The sequence below is a fragment of the Metarhizium robertsii genome (assembly GCF_000187425.2).
Source record: "Metarhizium robertsii ARSEF 23 chromosome Unknown MAA_Scf_6, whole genome shotgun sequence".
Taxonomy (NCBI): Eukaryota; Fungi; Ascomycota; class Sordariomycetes; order Hypocreales; family Clavicipitaceae; genus Metarhizium; species Metarhizium robertsii.
In genome coordinates this window covers 1698216-1718131 of record NW_011942204.1, presented here as the reverse complement: position 1 = coordinate 1718131, position 19916 = coordinate 1698216, and the positions used below count along the sequence as shown (strand labels likewise).

At 50.1% G+C, this 19916-nt stretch overlaps 5 protein-coding genes across 5 annotated transcripts; 3 read left to right on the top strand and 2 right to left on the bottom strand.

Moving 5' to 3' along the window:
* Window positions 1–1078: 1078 nt before the first annotated feature.
* Window positions 1079–2517, bottom strand: MAA_06327 (uncharacterized protein; the record flags this gene model as incomplete). The annotated part of the gene is made up of 2 exons (XM_007824325.1): window positions 1079–1950; window positions 2028–2517. 2 exons carry the CDS (start codon window positions 2515–2517, stop codon window positions 1079–1081), a joined length of 1362 nt encoding a protein of 453 aa, XP_007822516.1.
* Window positions 2518–6906: 4389 nt separating this feature from the next.
* On the bottom strand, window positions 6907–8729 carry MAA_06328 (arylsulfotransferase; the record flags this gene model as incomplete). Its single annotated transcript, XM_007824326.1, has 3 exons — window positions 6907–7952; window positions 8022–8087; window positions 8153–8729. The coding sequence occupies 3 exons, from the start codon at window positions 8727–8729 to the stop codon at window positions 6907–6909; spliced, it is 1689 nt and encodes a 562-aa protein (XP_007822517.1).
* Window positions 8730–9875: 1146 nt separating this feature from the next.
* On the top strand, window positions 9876–11459 carry MAA_06329 (major facilitator superfamily transporter; the record flags this gene model as incomplete). Its single annotated transcript, XM_007824327.1, has 3 exons — window positions 9876–10865; window positions 10919–11240; window positions 11299–11459. 3 exons carry the CDS (start codon window positions 9876–9878, stop codon window positions 11457–11459), a joined length of 1473 nt encoding a protein of 490 aa, XP_007822518.1.
* A 1266-nt stretch (window positions 11460–12725) lies between these two features.
* Window positions 12726–14755, top strand: MAA_06330 (ophD encodes a permease for phthalate transporter; the record flags this gene model as incomplete). The annotated part of the gene is made up of 7 exons (XM_007824328.1): window positions 12726–12995; window positions 13086–13427; window positions 13498–13655; window positions 13720–13981; window positions 14037–14168; window positions 14221–14533; window positions 14589–14755. 7 exons carry the CDS (start codon window positions 12726–12728, stop codon window positions 14753–14755), a joined length of 1644 nt encoding a protein of 547 aa, XP_007822519.1.
* A 1148-nt stretch (window positions 14756–15903) lies between these two features.
* MAA_06331 (nucleoside-diphosphate-sugar epimerase) lies at window positions 15904–16931 on the top strand (the record flags this gene model as incomplete). The annotated part of the gene is made up of 2 exons (XM_007824329.1): window positions 15904–16171; window positions 16231–16931. The coding sequence occupies 2 exons, from the start codon at window positions 15904–15906 to the stop codon at window positions 16929–16931; spliced, it is 969 nt and encodes a 322-aa protein (XP_007822520.1).
* Window positions 16932–19916: the final 2985 nt, after the last annotated feature.

Here is a 19916-nt window from a genome sequence, read left to right as displayed (position 1 = left end):
CGTGCTCTGAGTAATTTGCAACATTGAAGTCAGAGTCAGACAGATCTTCCGCCAGAGAGGTGCCGAACACTCGGGAAGCTGACCCAGTAGCAGCACTTGTTGGCAACTAAGTGCATTAGCCACTTAAAACCCCGTCCCAAGTAACAGCCAATTTGAACGTGCGAGTGATCCGTACTACCCTACATTCACCATCGTCACATCATTATTTGTGACCAAAGTCTGCAGAATATTGATGCAATGCTACCATGTATGTCTGAGCACTTTCTCCAAATAATACGACATCGTCAGGCGTGAGAGTCAGTCTCTCGAGATTATGTATCCATCGGGCTCTCGGCCTCTCGGAGACAATTTGACACAATCGTCCACATTGGCAGGGATGCAGTCCCTGCATCTCCACCAACTCAAAGCAGATTCCCAAATTTGCTGTAGCATTAGTAAATTCCTAAATGCAATGTGCAGCACAAATATATTGTACATACCTGCCCACCTGCCCACCTAACCAGATAGCCAGCATACTAAGTAGAGTATTGTCGGCGAAGTACCTTGCCTTGCTTCATGAGCCAACCGACGCCCACTCATTTAGATCTCGTCACCTCAGCCAGTATGGGATACGCTACAACAGTCAGACTTGTTACTACCCTGCTATGCCTTGTATCTTCAGCGGGGTTTTAACATAAAGTATATGCCCTTTTTATATAGATACCTGATCTATACCACACGATCTTATTCCTACTACACATCCTAGAGCCATTCCACTATTGACCAGGCCATTTGGCCACCGCATGATAATAAAACAGCACAAAGATAGTGACAACAAATGCACAAAGCAAGACTCCCCAAACACCATTCTTCTATGCCAAATAATCATAAATTCGTTAAAAAATGATGAGCAAATCGAACTGAAATTGCTCAGGTCAGTGGCTGGCCAAAGGGAACTGGTATCGCGAGGCTTCGTGACGGGTTGCCATTTTTCCCACAATAAGAGAAGCTTATCTCTCGATTCGAAGACCAATCTTGGGCACCTATTCTCTCTCTTACACCATGAATCCTCGCGAAGGTGGCAGGTCTTTGCAGCACTCTAGACTGCAACAACTGATACCTTCGAACTGGACCATCGATTCTTCTTGAAAAGCTTCCCTCCACCTGTCTTGGACAGTTTCTTGCTCTTTCCACCCTTTGATGGTGCTGCTTCAAGTCCTGCCTGCTCAGGGAACACATTCACGAGGTCTCCATGAGCCAGAGTTGAAGGAGGGCGGCTTCGATCCATGTGCTGATGATGGTCAGGGACAAAAGCCTGTGTTTGCCAGGTGTCCCGCCGCATGCTGTCCACATCTTGGGAGTGGCGGCCATTGGAACTAGCTTGTGATGTGCTGCTATATGCCATGGCAATACCAGCTCCAGCGGATTGACCCACGGTCATTCTAGAGGATGGCGTTGGAACTCCTGACTCGAAACTAGATATTGATAGCCGATTCAGAGGGTATTCAGACTTGTGAGCACTCGATACTGCGGGCGCCAAAGAAGCTGAAGCTGTCTGCCGCGTTGGCACACCGGAAAGGCCAGGCAGCGATGTGGATGAGCTCCGCCGTGATGTAGGAGTAAGCGTGTTTGAGGGCGATGTGCCGTTATACCCATGGGCAGCAATAGTTCCGGGTAGAACTCCAATGTTCATCGGAGGCATGACTGGGACGGTGGGAATTGAGCCGAAGCCCCTCATAGAAGGCGGCGGGCGAGAATCTCGAGTATAGTTAGAAGTATTACCTCTGCCAATGTTGGACAGCGTGTATTGATTTGCCGAAACGTCTGATATCCGTCGGGCACGACTAGGATGAAGGCGATGAGCTTTGGCGCCATCGCCGGCTCGAGCCCTGGCTGCATTGGAAGGCTTCATTTCCAGGTCGTCTTGAGAACTTGTTGAGTCACTGGAGCTTTCCACAGGAGAAGGGTCACCTGTTACCAGTGCTTAGTGTCAGGGTTCAAAGGAATGGCACCTGGGAGATATCAGGAAATATGGTCTCATGACATACCTTTACTCGACGCTGGGCTGATGCGCTGGGAGTCGTAGACCCGAGGGACTTCCTTCCCCTTAAGTGACCCTGGATGTACATATGTCATGTCTGGCGCGGTGTACACCATTTCACGACTGTCACGAAGTACACCTGGAAATGGGGATATGCCGGCGTAACTGTATGGTCTGGGCATCCGAATCGTAGCGGCGACACCTTCTCCAGGATAAGACACACGGGAAAGGCTGCTTCCAACCCGAGGTACACCAGGCATACTCATATGGTGACCGCTAGCGGCCATTGCACTCCGTCTGCGATTCTGTTCAATGATTCGAGAACGATCCGCCTCTCTCCAGCTCGGCGGCGCGCTGGCAAATGCATCGGTTGCCGCATGAGTAGGAACATGTTTATATGGAACTTGATCTGATTCCTTTTTCTTCTGCTCGACCAGCTTGGCATTATGTTCTTTGGCCTGCTGGCGGCTTTTCTTAATGTGAGCGAAGATGGACATGTCGGTGAAAGTATTATCGAAGCGAAGCCCGGTAATCGATTCAGCAGAGTCGTTCCAATAGTTTAACACGGCAAAGGTATACAAAAGATGATAACCCAGAGGCTACCTCGACCCAGTCAAATACCACGTAGGCAAGAACAGGGGGGACAAACAAAAAACGCTGAGAAACGTTAGGAGGCAAGCGGTCGTGCCACAGCGCCGGGCTTGACAACGGGACCAACGGTATAAATCTAGAGCCGTGTTGGCCCTAGCAGGAACCCCCGGCCCGTCAGAGTATACCTGGCGCCACAGGGGTTCACGAAAAGAGTATCAGCGCTGAGCGAGGATAATAATGTCTTAATATCGTGCCCTAGGATTAGCAAAAAGCAAAGGGTTCGCGTATTCTAATAAGTTTTTGGGTGGGCTGCAACACCTTTTAGGTGACGGATTTCCTGGACGATTCGGATTCCTCGACTAGTGCAAGTGGACCGGGTACGAGGGACGACAGGGCGGGCCTCACGAGTGAGACGAGGGTGGAGCAAGCCACCTCCCGTCCGACGCCTTGCTCCCGCCAAAATGCCCAGATGGGCTCAATGGTGTGCACGAGTCCACTCAGCTACCCTCCCAGGAGCCCTACAGACGTCAAGTCCAGCTGCAGGGGTCTGTTTGGATCCGTGTCGGTGTCGCCTGGCTGCTCGTCTTTATACCGTCAGTCGATTCCCTCCGTGGTCGTGGCTTGGATGCGCAAGTGCACAGTGAGGAGTTTCAAGTAATAGAATCGAAAACATCTGGTTGCGGCTGACTCAAGTCGGCGACGCCAGCCCGCAAACCGAGCAAGCAGAATGCGAGACGTGAGACGAGTGTCAGGCCCGACTTTGATGACGTGTGGTCTGGGTCTTATGGTGCCGTTGCTGGTTCTAGAATGGTCAGGCAAGAGAAAAAGAAGGTCGTAGTACAGCAGAACGAGGTGAGCTGGAGGCTAGCTGGACTAATACCCAGCATGCAATCATGCAATCATGCAAGGCTAGAGGTTTTCTGCAGCTCTACCCACGTCAAGAGAATGGACCAGATGACAGACGTGGTTGGAGATTGGATTGAGTGGCCAAATAGTTTGGACGGACGCAAACGTCAGCCTTCGCCTCCAAGTCGCTTAGGCCAAGATTGGAGGGGTTGGTGGTTGTTGGTGGCAATCAACTGACAATTCGTGGTGATCCCCCGCAGTTGTCAAGGAATGGCTCTGAACAAGGGCCAGGCCACGCCAAGCCAGGAAGAATAAAAACAAAGCAGGCAAACGGGTTGGAAGAAGGCGAAAGGGAGATGGCCTGGAGACAAAGATGTGAAGGATCAGATTAACGAGAACAAGTCGACACAGGCAGGGACAAGGCAGGGACGTGATACGAGCTCAAGGGGCCAAACCAGGTACTGTCATTTGCTCGGGGGGAAGGAGTGTCCCACGCAAGGCTTCTCCTGCTCTCCTGCCAGTCTACCATTGAGGGTCTGGTACAGAGTACACCAGACACCTGGTCCTTCCCCGTACATACACGAGGTGGCATGAATTTTGGCCCCGTCAATGGTAATGTGCGACGAACATCGCAAACAGTCGTCAAGGGACTGGCATTCTCGCCATGTTTCACGACACTGCTAAAGCTTTTCCATGTACCGAATACTTTGTCGGCGCATTTTTGACGTCGGCTCCCGCTGCCAGTTTGAAGTACTAGCCTTCAATAGAGCAAAGGCGGACGACTCCACGATGTTAATGCTACGGCCTGATCGCGCATGACAAACCATCCATCGGCTAGCTACTCCAAGGCGCAATTCCCCCTTCTCTTAGCTTGTTCTGACTCCTCTGAATTCTATCGCTGTAATGCTTTCTACTGCTCTACACCGCCGTCTCTGGATCTCCCTTATGTGACTCTCTACTCGGTATGTCACGCAGACTATACTACTTCTTTCCCGCTAACATCCACACGGCCTCCAGCTTACCATGCAGATCGAAGTCCCAGAGCTAACTTGGATGGCAGCCAGTTGGCGGTAACCGACGAAAAGTCGACGACCTAGGATCTGGGATGCAGATCATCCTAGCCAATCGAAGCATCACGACCATCTCTGCCAACAACAAGAAGCTGTGTGTCACCGTGCTGAAGACACAACCATATGTACAGGAATTGCGAAAGCTAGATTTCGCTGCGGCCCGAACGGAACCGCCTCTACCCTAAGCATGTGCCTGGTCCCCACAACCATCATAAACTATCGGGTGCCCGCTCAGCTCTCGAAGAAGCCACAGAATGAGATTATTGGTAGCAGCTGCCGCACGCCACGACTGTTGGAGTTCCACAGGGGGCCGAATCTCACGGATGGAGCACAGGCGTTGACAACAACAAAGTGGAGGTTGGCCCTGAAGTTCTTGGTAGCTCCGTTTTTAGAGTCAGCCACCGGGAGGGAAATCTTTCAACAATCACGGACAAATGTGGGTTTCGTGTTCATGGCGATGAGTTCATCAAACCTAAATTCTCGGTATTGTAGATCCGTATCATGTTGCTAATATACATTTCTTGTCCCATCGGCGAACGAAAAGCAACCCCGAATGAGTCTTGTGGACTTGATGATTAGCACACGGTGCCTAGATCTAACTTTGTCTCCGTCGAAATCAGCTAGGAGCAACTCCGACGATCGGGACTGACCGAGCGCCGGGGTCAACAGCCCTGCGCTGTGCCTAGGAGTGGCCTCGTATTTGCGTCCCAACAAGGTGCGGTTTTCTGTCTATTGCTGGTGCCTGGTGCCCGATTAATTGAGCTTTGGCTGGCTGTGGCCGTCATTCTGGGCGTTGAACAAAAGAACGCATACCCGTTCCTCTCATTGAACAGACGAGACGCGTTCGACAGCGGAATGGCACAGAACAGTTGCCTACGGCCGTCATGAATATTATTGTACCCACCACGGAGTACGGGAAGAATCAGCACAAAGGCGGCGCCATTTCCTTGGGCTTGGTTCCCTCGTTTTCCTCAGCGAGGGTCAACATCTGCATGTCAGATGACAAACTCGCACCCCACGTCCTGGCCGCCAACGGCTGAGATATCAGGCATGTTTTTCAGTCCGAGAACCCCCATGACTTGATAAGTTACCTAGGTTCTGGGTAGATCAATCTGTCACGCCAACGTTCCTATTTTTGATGTCGTTTATGGGGATGATGATTTGCCCTAGTGGCCTGGGATCCGTTGTTTTACGCCGCTGGCTCCGGTGTATCAAGTGTGACATGGAGGGTCCACCAGGCACAAAGGATCCAGACACCCACAGCCGGACACAGCAAGTATAATAAATAAATAATGCAGAAAACCTAACAGGCTGAGCAAAGCCGATAATTGGCTTGTTAGCGTGGACCCCTGTGAGGGACCACAGAAGGGGTTTACAAGTAAAGTTATAAGAGCTTAAGTATATAAATAATAAGTATATATTATAATAAAACTAATAAAAAAAGACTTTTTTACATATATTTTTAAACAAAAGTAATTAAAAAAGGAGAGGCGCGCCGAAGAAGCAGACCGAGCAAAGCTTGAAGCTAAGAAAGCTAAAGCATTGGCGGAAAAACATAAAGAGGCTGGGAGTTAGAAAGAAATCAGGTATGGATGATTACGTCAACAAGGCAAGCAGAGGCACGGGCAAAAAAGGCAGAAACAGACCTGACATTAGTAATTAAGAGTAAGAAAGAGGTTAGACGGCAGCTTAACATGGCAGCTCCGGTGCGCCATGTGATTAAACCAGCTATCTCGCTTAAGCGATAAAAGAAGGGGCCTTCTAGTCTAAACAAAAAACCACGCCTATTAAAATCGGCCGCACATAATAAGACAGGGCTCTAAAGCCCAGAAATAACGTGGCATGACAAGCGACTATAATATTTAGCGCATAATCTCGACTAAGTGGTTAATAACTGGGGAGCAGAAGAAGTAAGATATACTCGTTTCACGTTTAGTACCAACTCAGTCCAGGTTAACGGAGTGGAGAAAAATTATAAGATTACCGAATCTGACGAATTTAAAGAGGAGTAACTCTAAGCTACCGGGCAGACGTAATAAATCTTGTATAAGAAAGTGTAGTACAACAAGACGGAAGCAACATAGAGCAGGAACAGGGGATAATAACGCAAGTGCTATGATGAGCTAGAGTTCTATACAAAGCATTGCATGTATTTAAGTATAGTAGCTCTATTAAAAGGATCGCCACCGGGCACAATAATTTTATGTTAGTGTGTGTACTGCTAAACGAGTGTGTTATTCATCATCTATCTGTAAGGACTGACTAGGTTAAACTACGATATGGATAGAAATAGTGTAGAACTGCGAAACGAGCGGTTTCTACAAAACTGGCGCTAGATGCTCCCGATGCCGTCTTTGCTCTGGTGGTCATGCGTACGATTTAGAGGTCGTCTCCGAGAGGGATTCTGAGGCGAACAAACTTTAAAAGACCGTATTCTTTCCAAAGGCCGCCCTTCTTGAAAGCCTTTTGCTCCTCCACTTCCTCAACAAGCTTGACCTTGTGTGGAGTGGCCTTGGTGCGAGGCGGGAGTATTTCCTGCTCCGTCTTGACTACTGCAGTGGAGATGAGCAGCTTGCCAGAAGCGTCAATGGCTTCCGCCGACACAGAAGTGAGTTTCTGGTTGGGAACAAGGAGCTTCGTCTCGAAGCTCTTGCGCTCGACTTCGCCCAAGAAGTGGCGAGATGCAAACTCATCCGTCTCGGCGTAGAACCGCCAAACAGCAGTCTCGGTGTCGCCGTTCCAAGAGACGTAGACGGCGGTGCCGTCATTACTCTCAAGCGCAACAATAGCAGGGTCCTCGCTGGGCAAACCAGTCCAGTTGTAGCGGAAAGCGCGGTAGTTTTGAACGCCGTCGCCGAGAAGACCAGAGTCCATGTACGCGTGGAAGATGGGCGTTCCGTCGCTGGTGAACTCGGTGACGGCGCCCTCGGAGCCCCAGCCGACGAGCACGTTACCGCCGGGCAAGACTTGAGTGCTGCCCTGGGACTTGGACAACAGATGGTCAGGTGGGAAGTAAGCGCGGACGAGGTCGGCGGTCCAGGACTTGGTGTTGAGTTTCAAGATCTTTCCGCTGCTGGTCGGCGCGGTGTGGACTTCTGATCCGCCGCTGTGCTCGGTGCCGTGGGCGCTGTTGTCGTACAGGCTGATGATTTCGATGCCGTCTTCCTGGCTGAGCCAGCGGGCGTGGTGCTGGAAGCAGAACTTGGTGCCCTTGGCCATTTTGAAGTCGCTTCTGTTGCCGTTGAGGCGCCAGATGATGGAGCCATCTGTGCCGTTGATCTTGTGAACGGCACAGGCGTCACGGGCGGAGATGAGGTAGTTGCCCTCAGCGTCCTTGTCGACGCTGTTGATGTGGAAGTAGTCCCATGCGTCTGAGGAGTTGTAACCGGAGCCGGCTTGGCCTGGGTTGATTGGGAGAATGGCCTCTGTTGGAGAGTTAGAGGTCTGGTCTGGTGGTATTTGTGGAACGCTTGGTCTGGTGTCTCTTCACTCACCGTCGGGAGTTACATGATCCAGGCTGGACCACTCAAACAGCAGCTTTCCAGTAGAAATGTCAAGCTCTAGAGTCAAAGGTTAGCCCTGTGTCGGTTTACGTTGAAAGCACCACGAAGAAGCCCTGACGAACCTTGAATGATGGCATTCACAATCCATTGCTGCTCTGGGCTGGCGCCCCATTTTGTCAAGTCTCGCGGCACAGGTTGATAGATCTGGATCAGGCCCGTTTCCTCATTCACGATATGGAACTCGTGTTTGTCAACCAGCTTATGATTCCCCGCGCGAAGTTCGCGAATGGTCTCGTACCGCTGGTCAACAAACGTAATGTGTCCATGGCCGTGCCCATATCCGGCATTGTGGTCGCCTTCAAAGCTGAACAAGACGTCCTTGCCCTTCCAACGACCAGCCTGGAAGTTGGTAGACCAGATGCTGAAAATGGAGTATCCAGACCACACCAGGTCACCATTGTCCCTGAAGATGTACGGCCCAGCCTGGCGGGGACCATGCTGCTCCGTCGGCGTATCGGGGAAGCCAGCAAACGGCGCGAGGAACAGGTAGCCCTTCTCAACGGCATTTGTAGCCGGAATGGTGATGTTCAGACGAGGCGGTGCCAGGTCCGGCCGAGATCTAAACTGCCAGTCTGCCGCAACGGGCGCCAACAGTGCTGCCGTGACGAGACCAAGCAGAGAGCTACATGTAGCTTTCATGGTGGTGGTTGGTTTTTGGGTCGGTTGCTAATCATGTCAGATGCCTGGCATCTCATTTCCTTGCTGAAGAATAGGTACATTCACCTTGATTCAGTACACGAGCCCTAAAGTCAACAGACTTGTTCTTTCCTTCTAAAATGTTCACTTTTGGATTTCTTTGGAGTTGTCGAGACTTTGCGTCACAGTTGTCGGTGCGTTGTTAAGGAACTGATTGACGGCTAATTTAGCCTTATATTGCGTAGATTCCATGTGCTTCAATCACGCAATAGCGACGAGGCATTAAGCAACCGGTTTGACAGCAGGGCGACAAATTGGCCGTTGTCGGGGTCGTGATTCCTGCACATGAAGGCCGATCGATGACCCGGACTCATATCTGAGAAGAATTGCGTGCTCATTCGTCTGTGGGCGCCAGTGGCGGGTTGGTGCAGCCTCAATGGTGACGGAAACAAGGGTCAATTCAGTTCCACCAGGAGTTTGTTAGTTGTAATGGAACCGGAATAATACAGTATGCATATTTTGCAGAACGAATGCTTAGTCATTGTAGATTTAACGTGTCTTGAGTTTGTGAGGAGTTTCGTGCCCCGCCAACTTGTGATGCCAGTACTCGAGAGTCGAGATAAATACCTGACTACACACACCGTTCTACTTTATTGATGGCTCAGTGGGCCCAAATTTAAGAGTCAAGATGGTAGTAGCCAAATACAGTGAGAAAACATTATGAAAATAATCAAGTACTTGAGCAAGTTTCCTCTGCATGAACATGTCGCTGCGTCTAAATGGGAGCGTCTCATTCATTGCTCGAGGCAAAAGCGGGAACGGCGTGGGTTCACGTCTGGTCAAGTTCAAATCCAAATTCACATTCATGGATTGATTGACTGGTTCCACACACATCCGATGTAGCTGCAGATTTCTGCATCACGCCATTCTGATAGTCTGTCCTCCTACATACACCAGTCAGTTGAAGAATTTCCTCTTCGCCTTGGGCATCGCTGGGCCATCCATCGCCAGACCAGATAAGTTGCCAACCAAATCTGCCACGTCCCGACTCCCGACCATTGTCTCATTGACTTTACTCGCACAACATCACCACGTTCACGTTCAACAAATTCACACGGCGACTCATTTCTGTACCGTGCACACATTGAAATGACTTCAACAAGAGAGGACCAAGAAAACGGCATTCTCTGCCAGAATCCCCCCGACGGACCCCCCCTTGAACCGCGCGAGGACCAAGCACTCTTACAACAACCCGCAATCGCAGAATGGAAACCCCCCCGAGGCTTCGTCTGGATTCAAATCGCCCTCATGAACAATGTATTCCTCAATGCGTTCGACGGCACCATCATGGCAGCAACCTACGCCGTCATCAGCTCTGAATTCGATGCCACAAACAGCGCATCGTGGCTCACCACCGCGTACTTGATCGCCTCCACGGCCGTTCAGCCTCTATACGGCCGCGTTTCAGACATTTTCGGCCGGCGAGTATGTTTCTTCGCGTCGACAATCCTCTTTGCCGTGGGGAGTCTGGGCTGCGGACTCTCAGGCAGCATGGTGACGCTCATCATGATGCGTGCTCTGACTGGCGTTGGCGGAGGCGGTCTGCACATCATGGCTACCATTGTCAATTCCGACCTCATTCCCTTCCGGAGACGCGGCATATACCAAGCCATGCAGAATGGTGTCTTTGGCCTTGGCGCCATCTGTGGAGCTTCGCTCGGTGGCAACATTGCCGACAGAATTGGCTGGAGATGGTGTTTTCTGCTCCAGGTGCCCGTGTCCGTCTTTGCCTTGATCGTGGGTAGTCTTGTTGTTAGGGATCAATCTTCTAGCATGCTGTTGTCTCTGGATGAGGGATTGCAAGTCATGTGGAAGAGGATTGACTTTTCCGGTGCTCTTCTCCTTGTTGTGGCTGTTTCTATACAGTTGCTTGGTCTTGGCTTGGGAGGGAACTTGCTACCCTGGGGGAGTCCGTGGGTTATTAGCTCTCTAGTTGGGAGTTTGGTACTCTTTGCGGTGTTTGTCGTGGTTGAAGGAAAGACTTCTGCTATTCCAATGATACCGCTTCGGATGCTGAAGGGTCGGTTGCCTGTTGCGACGCAAATATCCAACGCTTGTGCGGGATGCGCCGCGTACGGAGTATGAACATCCTCACGTTTCGTTGGCTTGCGGTTTTACTAACCTGTGGACAGTTTCTATTCATGGTGCCGCTCTTCTTCCAGGTAGTTCTGCTAGAGTCAGCTTCCAAAGCCGGTGCTCGTCTGGTCATTCCGTCGCTGGCAACGCCAATTGGCTCTGTGATAGCAGGAATTGTCATGTCCAGATACGGCAAACTCATAGCAATGATGCGCATAGGGTCTATTCTCATGGCTGTGGGAAATGCTCTTATATTCTCTTTACGATTCGTCGACTCAAGTTGGAAATATTTTGCGTATATATTCCCTGCCAACCTGGGCCAAGGCGTTGTGTATCCGTCTATTCTGTTCACGTCACTAGCTTCATTTGAGCATGAAGGTACATCTACGCTTTGCAGAACAATCTACTTGCTCTCTTTTGCTCATCATCACTTCAGATCACGCGGTTTCGACATCCACAGTCTACTTGATTCGCTCGCTCGGTGGCGTTTGGGGAGTATCCATCACTTCCGCTATTGTGCAAACTTCGCTCAGCGTCCGTCTTCCGGATGCTTTGGGCGGGATACCAGATAAATGGAGAGTACGCCCCTTTTTTTAAATGTCTTGATTCCTTCCGTCTCTGTGTATGAGTGTAACCAAGCTGACTTAACACGTGTGTGAACCAGATTATAGATCAGATCAGGCATTCGGCTTCTAGTATACACAATCTGCCACCGGAAATTCAAATGCAGGTTCGGCTCGTATACTATGATGGCATTCGCTGCGCCTTTGCTGCGTGTACAGTAATATCACTTATTGGCGTGGTGGCAGCTTTTGTAGCTACAGCTTCTAAGCTGCGAAGCACGCATTAACATGGTAAGCATGGGCAGATCAAGCCGAGACCCTCCAAGTGTTGGCAAAAGGTGGAGGGCGGCAGAGTCATTGCTATTAGTAGGAAAAGTTTGATTCTACGGCACGCCACTCGTGGAGAAGGCGGAAATGTTAGAGTCGCTAAATGCGTAGATGTAGAGTGAAGGAGTTGAGTGTATTCAGTTGGATATAAACGGCACGCCACTCGACTAACCGTACCACGCACCACAGCATATAGTTATACACGGTCATGTTAGTTTGTACAGTACTGTGGAACAGTGTATCTGTGTATTTTGCGACCTACAAGCATACAATGAATGTCATGTATTAGTGATACTGGGTATGGACAAACGTAGAATGTTGATTGTAATTGACACAACCGGCTTATCGGGATAAACAGCGAGTATCTTCTGGCACATGAAACATTGTTCCCTACTCTTTTCCTCATTGGCTACAGAGCTGGATAATATCAAATATTCACCTCCGCAATCGGCAAGTGCTGCTTTTGTTTCTCTGTGTGTGGAAACTACTCACCATCATGGTTGGCGATGACGAGCTTTCGGCTGCGATTGTACAATACCCCTGGACCTGGTCGTCTCTCACCCCGGCTTAGAAGCACATCGACACTTCGCCAGCAAGAGTGAAAGTACTGACTAGGAAGAGAAAAAACATTCACGACGAATAAATGTTAGGGAAATACAATGGACAATAAACCATTTCTCAGTCTGCACCAGCTCTCCCGCGTCATCACTTGGAATCAAGCCAGCCATTGCGAAGCTGCGGTGTATGATGACGAATTGCAATATTCTATACTATTGACGTATGCATGAAAGCAACCAACTTGGACAGTCGAGTATCAGTATGTAGAGCACAGGGTATGCATAGAGGTTGATCCCCAATCTGCAGTCCCAGATATACATTCGCAGCCGCTGCTTGGTGTGATTCTCGCAACAGCAACCAAGAAACACCATTCTTGTTTATCAAAATATTCCAGTAACATTTTAGAAGGTCCAAAATGAAGAACCACGTCCAACACAAGACCCTTCAGGCTGGTTCCTCGGCAACAACAAGCTCCGCACCCAGCGAGGTTGCAGAATCCAATTTTGACGACCTACCACCGTCAACCGGCCATCAGTACGGCTCCGTAGAACCACACGTCTTCACGAGCTCTGCCCGCGCCGCATATTGGAGGAACATGTACGAGAATGCAAAGTACGAGTGCAGACACCGGTTCGATCCATCGTTCCAGTGGTCTCCTCAGGGTGAAGTTATCGTCAAAAGGAAAGTAATTCAACTTTACTTGACTCCACAGTCCCAAGATGAGTACCTATTTGAAGTTTTTCTCTGGTGCTGACTTTTCTACTCTTTTCCACAGCTCGATTGGCGCATCATGCTATGGGTCTGGGTCATGTTTTCTTCGCTCGACCTTGTCCGTAGGAATATCAACCGCGCCGTGTCGGATTCCCTGCTTGCAGACCTCAAGGTCAATACCAATGACTACAACACCGGCCAGACTATCTATCTGGTGTGCTTTCTTGCGGCTGAACTTCCAGGCGGGTTGATCAGCAAGAGGGTCGGTCCGTTTCGGTATACGCCCACGGTCATTATTCTGTGGGGAGGTCTTTGCATGGTTCAGGCGGCGATGCGTGCTCGTTGGAGTTTTTGGCTGTTGCGAGGGTTGCTGGGCTTTGCGCAGGGTGGCTTCATTCCTGAGATGGTGTGTCCCGTGTGATTATACTTGATTATGGTTCGCGATGAAACAACATTTCAACTCATACGGGTGCTAGGTCCTTTACCTCTCGTACTTTTACAAGAGCAACGAACTGCCGTTTCGTCTTAGCCTCTTCTACACCGTTATCCCGTTGACGCAGATTTACGGCAGTCTTTTCGCAGGCGGTCTACTGGAGATGCGTGGTCTTCAGGGGCTGGCTGGCTGGCGGTGGTTGTAAGTGCAGCATCAAGGCACTTGACAGTTTTTTTTTGGCATTCACTCACGTCTGGTACTCTAGGTTTCTTGTTGAGGGGCTCATCTGCGTCGTCATCGGCTTCATCTCTTACTTTGTCATGGCGCCCTCAATCACCGAGCCTGCTTTTGCGTTTAAGCGGCCTGATGGCACCAACAAGTGGTGGACTGAAGCGGAAGAAAAGATTCTGGTCAATCGTCTTTTGCGCGATGACCCAACAAAGGGCGACATGAATAACAGAACTGCAGTGTCAGCCAGAGGCATGTGGGAGGCTCTCACTACGTATGATCTGTGGCCAATCTTCATTGTAGGTGATGCATGTCCCGGTTCTCCGTAAGATAACATGACTAAATGATTTGTAGCTGGGAATTTTCGTCTGGATCCCCTTCCAGCCCACTGCGAACTATCTTTCGTTGACACTGCGTAATCTTGGATACACAGTGTTTCAGTCAAACCTGCTCGCCATCCCTGGATATGCCCTGTTTGCAATCAATGTAGGCTGCCGATAACGCACAAAGGCCAAAAGTATCTGCTGACCAGAAACAGACCGTCGTACTGGGTTGGTTCTCGGAGAGATTCAACGAGCGACTTTTAATCGCGGCCGGAAGCAACATTTGGGTGCTCCCCTTCTTCATCGGCCTCATCTGCATCAAGCCAGATGCCAACCCGTGGGTTCGCTACACCCTTCTTACCGGAATCAATGGCATCCCATACACCCACTCCATTATCGTCGGCTTGGTGAGCCGCAATGCAAAGGCAGTTGGTCGTCGGGCAGTTGCTGCTGCTGTGTACAACATGACGTATCAAATTGGAAGTATCGCAGCCGTGAATATTTATCGTGACGAGGACAAGCCGTACTGTAAGTGGAACGTATTTCTTCGAGGAAAGGAGGTGCTGTGCTAATTACCTTTCAGACTACAAGGCCAATAAGGGTCTCGTGGGATTGTGTGTCTTTAATATCCTGCTGTTTGTCCTGGCGAAGCTGTACTACGTGTGGCGGAACCGCGTGATTGACAGGCAGCATGCTGAAACGCCCGCAAGCGAAAAGTCTCGGATGGTTGATGCGCGATTTGCTCACTAAGTATGGGTGAAGATGGACGCCTGGGTACATTTCGCACTTCCAGGTGTTTATTGTACCCGTGGCTTGCTATTCCGATGAGTTGCTACCAGACGGCTAAGCAGACGGTTGGCGGAGGGTGGGTGGTAGTTGAATCAAGTCATTGAGATTAAATAGTAGGTAGCCAGTAAATTGTGTAAACAGTGTTTGTTGAGTCAATCTCAAGTTTAATATCCAGGCATCCACAATACTGAATCGTGCATCAAGATTCCAGGCTATGTCGAAGGATCGGTTTCGTGAAGAAGGGTTCAGAGATTCCTCTTGGCAATAGAAGTTCGGAAACCCAATATGCCTGATTTACTCGCTCTCGGTATCCCTATACTGAACAGGCTCAGTACGTGCGTCCAAAAGTCTCGAGTGCCTACGTAGGTGGTTCTCGGATGTACTACGAGAGGCGTACAAGGGATGGCATTTGAATAAACCTTTCACCACGCTTACAGGATTGCTTGTCACACTCATATATGATGAGCTCAAAAGCGATAACCATTAGTTGCAAAAGGTCCCTACAGGACATGATTCGTAACACCCAGTGTAGTGTGACAGCATGAAGGACATGACTTGTTGTTACAAAGACACAATTCCCTCGGAGAACTGCAGGCATGGCCGCTACTTGCAAGGAAAGGTTTGGGCACACCTTCTGCTGCAACTTTGATCGGTCAGAGATAACATTTGGAGTATTGAAACCCCGCTTAGACGACCTCCGATCCGTATGGACACTTGCCGCCAAAGACCCGGAGACTCCGATTTGGTCTTGTCGACCGCCAGCAATCATCTACACCAACAAACACCCATAGTTGACGACGCTCATAAGCAATACTGCAGTAATGCCAGCTACCTACCCAAGGTGCTCCGCATTCGTTTCGCCTATTACCGAGCAACAAATTACGTGCGTTGAATGGATTGCCGGCCCATGTCCTGGAATATCGCCGATCGGGGACAAATGTGGGGCCGCATCGCGGGGGCGGGCATGGCGGACACAACCCCGAACTCTGGGAATCATGACGGAATCAACTCGAGGGAGTGTCTAAAGCCAAATACCAGTCCTGGGACCGAATCCTTCCTGCTTACCGATACTTTTTAAGCCTGCTGCTACCAACCCAGATCCAGTCATTATGCGTGTCCTTGTAACTGGTGCTGCCGGCTTCATCGGCCAACTCGTCGCCAAGGCCCTTCTCAATGACGACAAGGGCACTTACACGGTCATTCTGACGGATATCGTGGAGCCTCCGGTCCCCAAGGGAGTCAAGTTTCCGGATAATGCAAAGTGTGTCAAAGTGGACTTGCTGACCGGCTCTTCCAGCGTTGTGGATGATGATTTGGATGCTGTCTACGTCCTTCATGGCATCATGTCAGCTGGTGCCGAGGCGGACTTTGAGCTAGGTAAATCTTAGACTTGCCGAGTGCAGAAAAAAACTTGGTCTTGCATACTGACCTGCAAGGCATGAGGGTCAACTTCGACGCAACCCGCGCCCTCCTCGACGCCCTCCGCCAGACCTGTCCTGGCGTGCGAACAATCTTCACATCCAGCCAGGCCGTGTACGGCGGCGAGTTTGCCGAGCCGGTAGATGAATCCGTGCACCCCACGCCGCAATCTTCCTACGGCGCGGAGAAAATGATGTGCGAATACCTCATCAACGAATACACCCGTCTGGGCTTCATAAACGGCCTTGTTCTCCGGCTTCCCACCATCTCGGTGAGACCGGGAAAACCTACAGCGGCCGCTTCAAGCTTCTTGTCCGGCATGATTCGCGAGCCGATGCAGGGTCTGCCGTGTACCATTCCCCTCAGGGACCGCGCCTTCAGGCACTGGCTATGTTCACCAAGAACCCTCGTGGGCAATCTTCTTCATGCGTTGACCCTGCCGAGGGATGCGTTGCCCGTGTATAATCGGGTTTTGAACGCGCCCGGGATGGGTGTTTGTGTGCAGGATATGATGGATTCTTTAGCGAGGGTAGGCGGAGAAGACAAGTTGGAGTTGTTGACGGAGGAGGATGATGACAAGTTGAAGGGGATATTGTACTCGTGGCCGACAAAGTTTGACAACACCAAGGCGTTGGGATTGGGATTCAAGAGGGATGACTCGTTTGACGACATTGTCATGGACTTTAAACGAGAACTTGAGTCTTTGGGGTCTACCTAGTGGTCGTTTGCTTGGCCCTAGTAGGCAATATTATATATGAGACACGATGGCTTCGAGTGCCGTGGACGGATTACTCGGTATCCGCCAGCCCAAACCCTCCCGGGGGGGGGGGGAAGTACTAGGTCTTTGCAGCCGAAGCCATACAAATCATGTGTCTCTCAATAGCCCTCTGCATAGCTTGTGTGCCCTTCCCGATTAACGTCGTGAGCGGCCCCTTGTCAGCCTTCTCCCTCAATGTCTTCTGCTACTATCTGTTTAGTGCGGCGTCGATATTACACTTTGCTACGCCGCACTTAATACACCTTTGAAACGACTCATCATCGAAGCCATTAGCCTCATGAAGAATCAGCTGCACCGTCTTCTTGGTCGCTTCACGAATCTCTGCCAACCTCTGATAATCCAGCTGACAGACTGACGTTGCGGAGCGGACACAACACCGAAGTGGCTGCGCGATGTCGGCGGCGAGTTTCGCCTTGAACGAATTCATTGGCATTGTTTGTTTTACTTTTTTGGGAACTGAAGGGAAGATACTAGATCATTCGGTCTGTATTAGACCGACTTTTTGACGATCTTGCCCCGTATGAGCGCTTAACCGACGAGTTCCACTGGTCTCTCCCTCCGATCAAGATGATGGCGCTAGAAAACAAAGTCCTCTGTTTTCCACCGACTATTTGAGCAATGTTTCGACTATAATGGAACATTTTAATGTATAAATGAAGATAACATGACTTATGATAGGTTTGATATGCTCCAAGACCGTATGGCTCGTCATCTTCAAAGTCTGTATCTACTATCCATCTGTGGGCTTATGATGTGGAATGCTCCGGACCAAACCGCAAGGAGCCTGTATCGCGGCCGGCACCTGCCTCCCATTCCGACGTCTTTTAAGCCAGGCGGGCTTTGAACTCCTTCAGCCCTATCCATTCTGGAACAATGTCCCGGCGAACGGCACGCTTGGTGGTATGCAGGGTGGGGGGAAAGGGAGAGAGGGACGGGGCGAGAATCCCAGACGAACGGTTCACTTGGACCTTTTTTTTATTGTGTACTAAGGCGGAGCCTGTTGCTCTCAAGTCCCCTGTTTTGAATCGGCAGTTGGTCGAGGTAGGATGACTTGAGACATACTAATTAGTAGTTGTTTTTTTTCCGCGACCGTCTTGGAATAAACGTGGTGTCACACAACACGCGCCGTATCGTGAGTTGACAAGAGATATCAGGGTTGTCGATTTTTCTTTAAAGACGTCGTTTTCGTGAATATGGCTGTGGAAAAAATGTATCATCGCCATGAGAAAAAAAAAAACGAGCCGAGCGAACAATAAATGAGGCGCAAGTTTATCCAAGCAGACAGTTTTGTTACTCTCACGGAGCGGGTTCCGATGACAGATTGTCGGGTCCGGTAACGTTAGTTTTGAGTCTCGGAATAGCTTTTAATATTGGGACAGGCAACGACTGCATTGAATGGGTCCGAAGAACTTGGCCTGTAAATATTACAAGTTACCGTGTGTGAGACATAAGGCCGGAAGAGAGAAACTACGTGAAACCATAATGAAGCATGAGAGAGACGAAGCTTACGCGCGGAGGTAGTAACGACATGACAGATAGAGATACAGTCTAGGTATCAGTCAGTCTCGTCAGTCTATTCTATGGATAACTTGAGGGCCTTGTATGACGTTAGACGCAATATTTCGGCTGTGTTAGTGTATGTATTCGTCTCTGCAGTTCTCACCAGAGTCTCAGCGCTCCACGTCAACTCACTACCCTGTTGTACTGTCCAGTCTTACCTATTACCCTGGCGACACTCATTTTATCAGGGGAAAGTTTTCTTGAAGTAACACAGAGTATACTACATGCGGACGAGAAAATGCCAGACCTTGGATACAGGGCTTGTTGCCATCGGCTGACAGTGACTCGCCGAGGTGTACCAGAAGATCGGCGGAAATCAGCACCAACTACGACTACCCCGTTATCTTGCGCGTTGTTTATACGCATAGTCAGGCGGAGTATTGCTTGATTTCAGTTGACAGCCAGCGGGGAAATAGGATGTACCAATCTAAACACTTGCAGGCAGAATTGGAACATGCTCTCTGGGTGACCCATACCCGAGACTCTTTTTCCTCAAATCTCATAATGAGCAGCACAGTTCGAGTGACGTTGAAAGGGGCTCGGACCAATGGTTACGGTACGAGAAAATAAATTTTTCATAGACTGACCAATCGACCAATATTTCCGGAACTATTTGACGTACGGTTATGTTGATTTAGCCTTGAAAAGTCATGCGATCTAGAATCTTGCAACAAGTTATTGCCTTTGCGTGCCACTTTGAGCACCAACTCCAGGCGGTTATCCACGGCTTCGTCTCGTTTGGCAGGTGTCTCTTTTGGAAGTACCAGCTGTCACGATTGGCAGCCATGGATCGCATGGAATGGGGATTAGTCTTTTAATTGCGCAGAAATGTCGTGGCTAGTAGGTTTGCTAGCTAGCTTCTAATTCGAACCTTATATCCTAGTTTGAAACTTCTGGACAAAAAGGCCTGGCTTGTTGAACCTACTAGATAAAGGGCCCGATTGATGACTCACTCGTTGACACGGCATCTTTAGCAGCAGTATGGCTTTTCAGGCTGTTGGATTGAGAGGCAGAAGGAAGAAGAAGTAGTTTCCGCAGGGAATAAAAGGGGGAGACATGTGATTTGGCTGAGATTTGTTGAGCGTAGTCTCACCCTTGAGTCAAGTTGAATGTTGGAAAAGGGCCGTCCTCACTTACACGCCATTGGATGGCGATGACGCAGAGACCGATCACGTGACTATCCATGTTGAAAAGTTTTACATCAGCCACACGCCGCACGCCGCCGTCCATCCAGCCCTTGGCGCTCTTCAGCTAGTGCTCGCCAGTCATTCGTCTGTAGTCTGCGGGTGCAGCAGCACCTGGCTGGCAACTGGCCCAGGCGCTCGGCTCCTGGGGCCCCCCTGGCCCGTGGCCCCATTGTGTGGC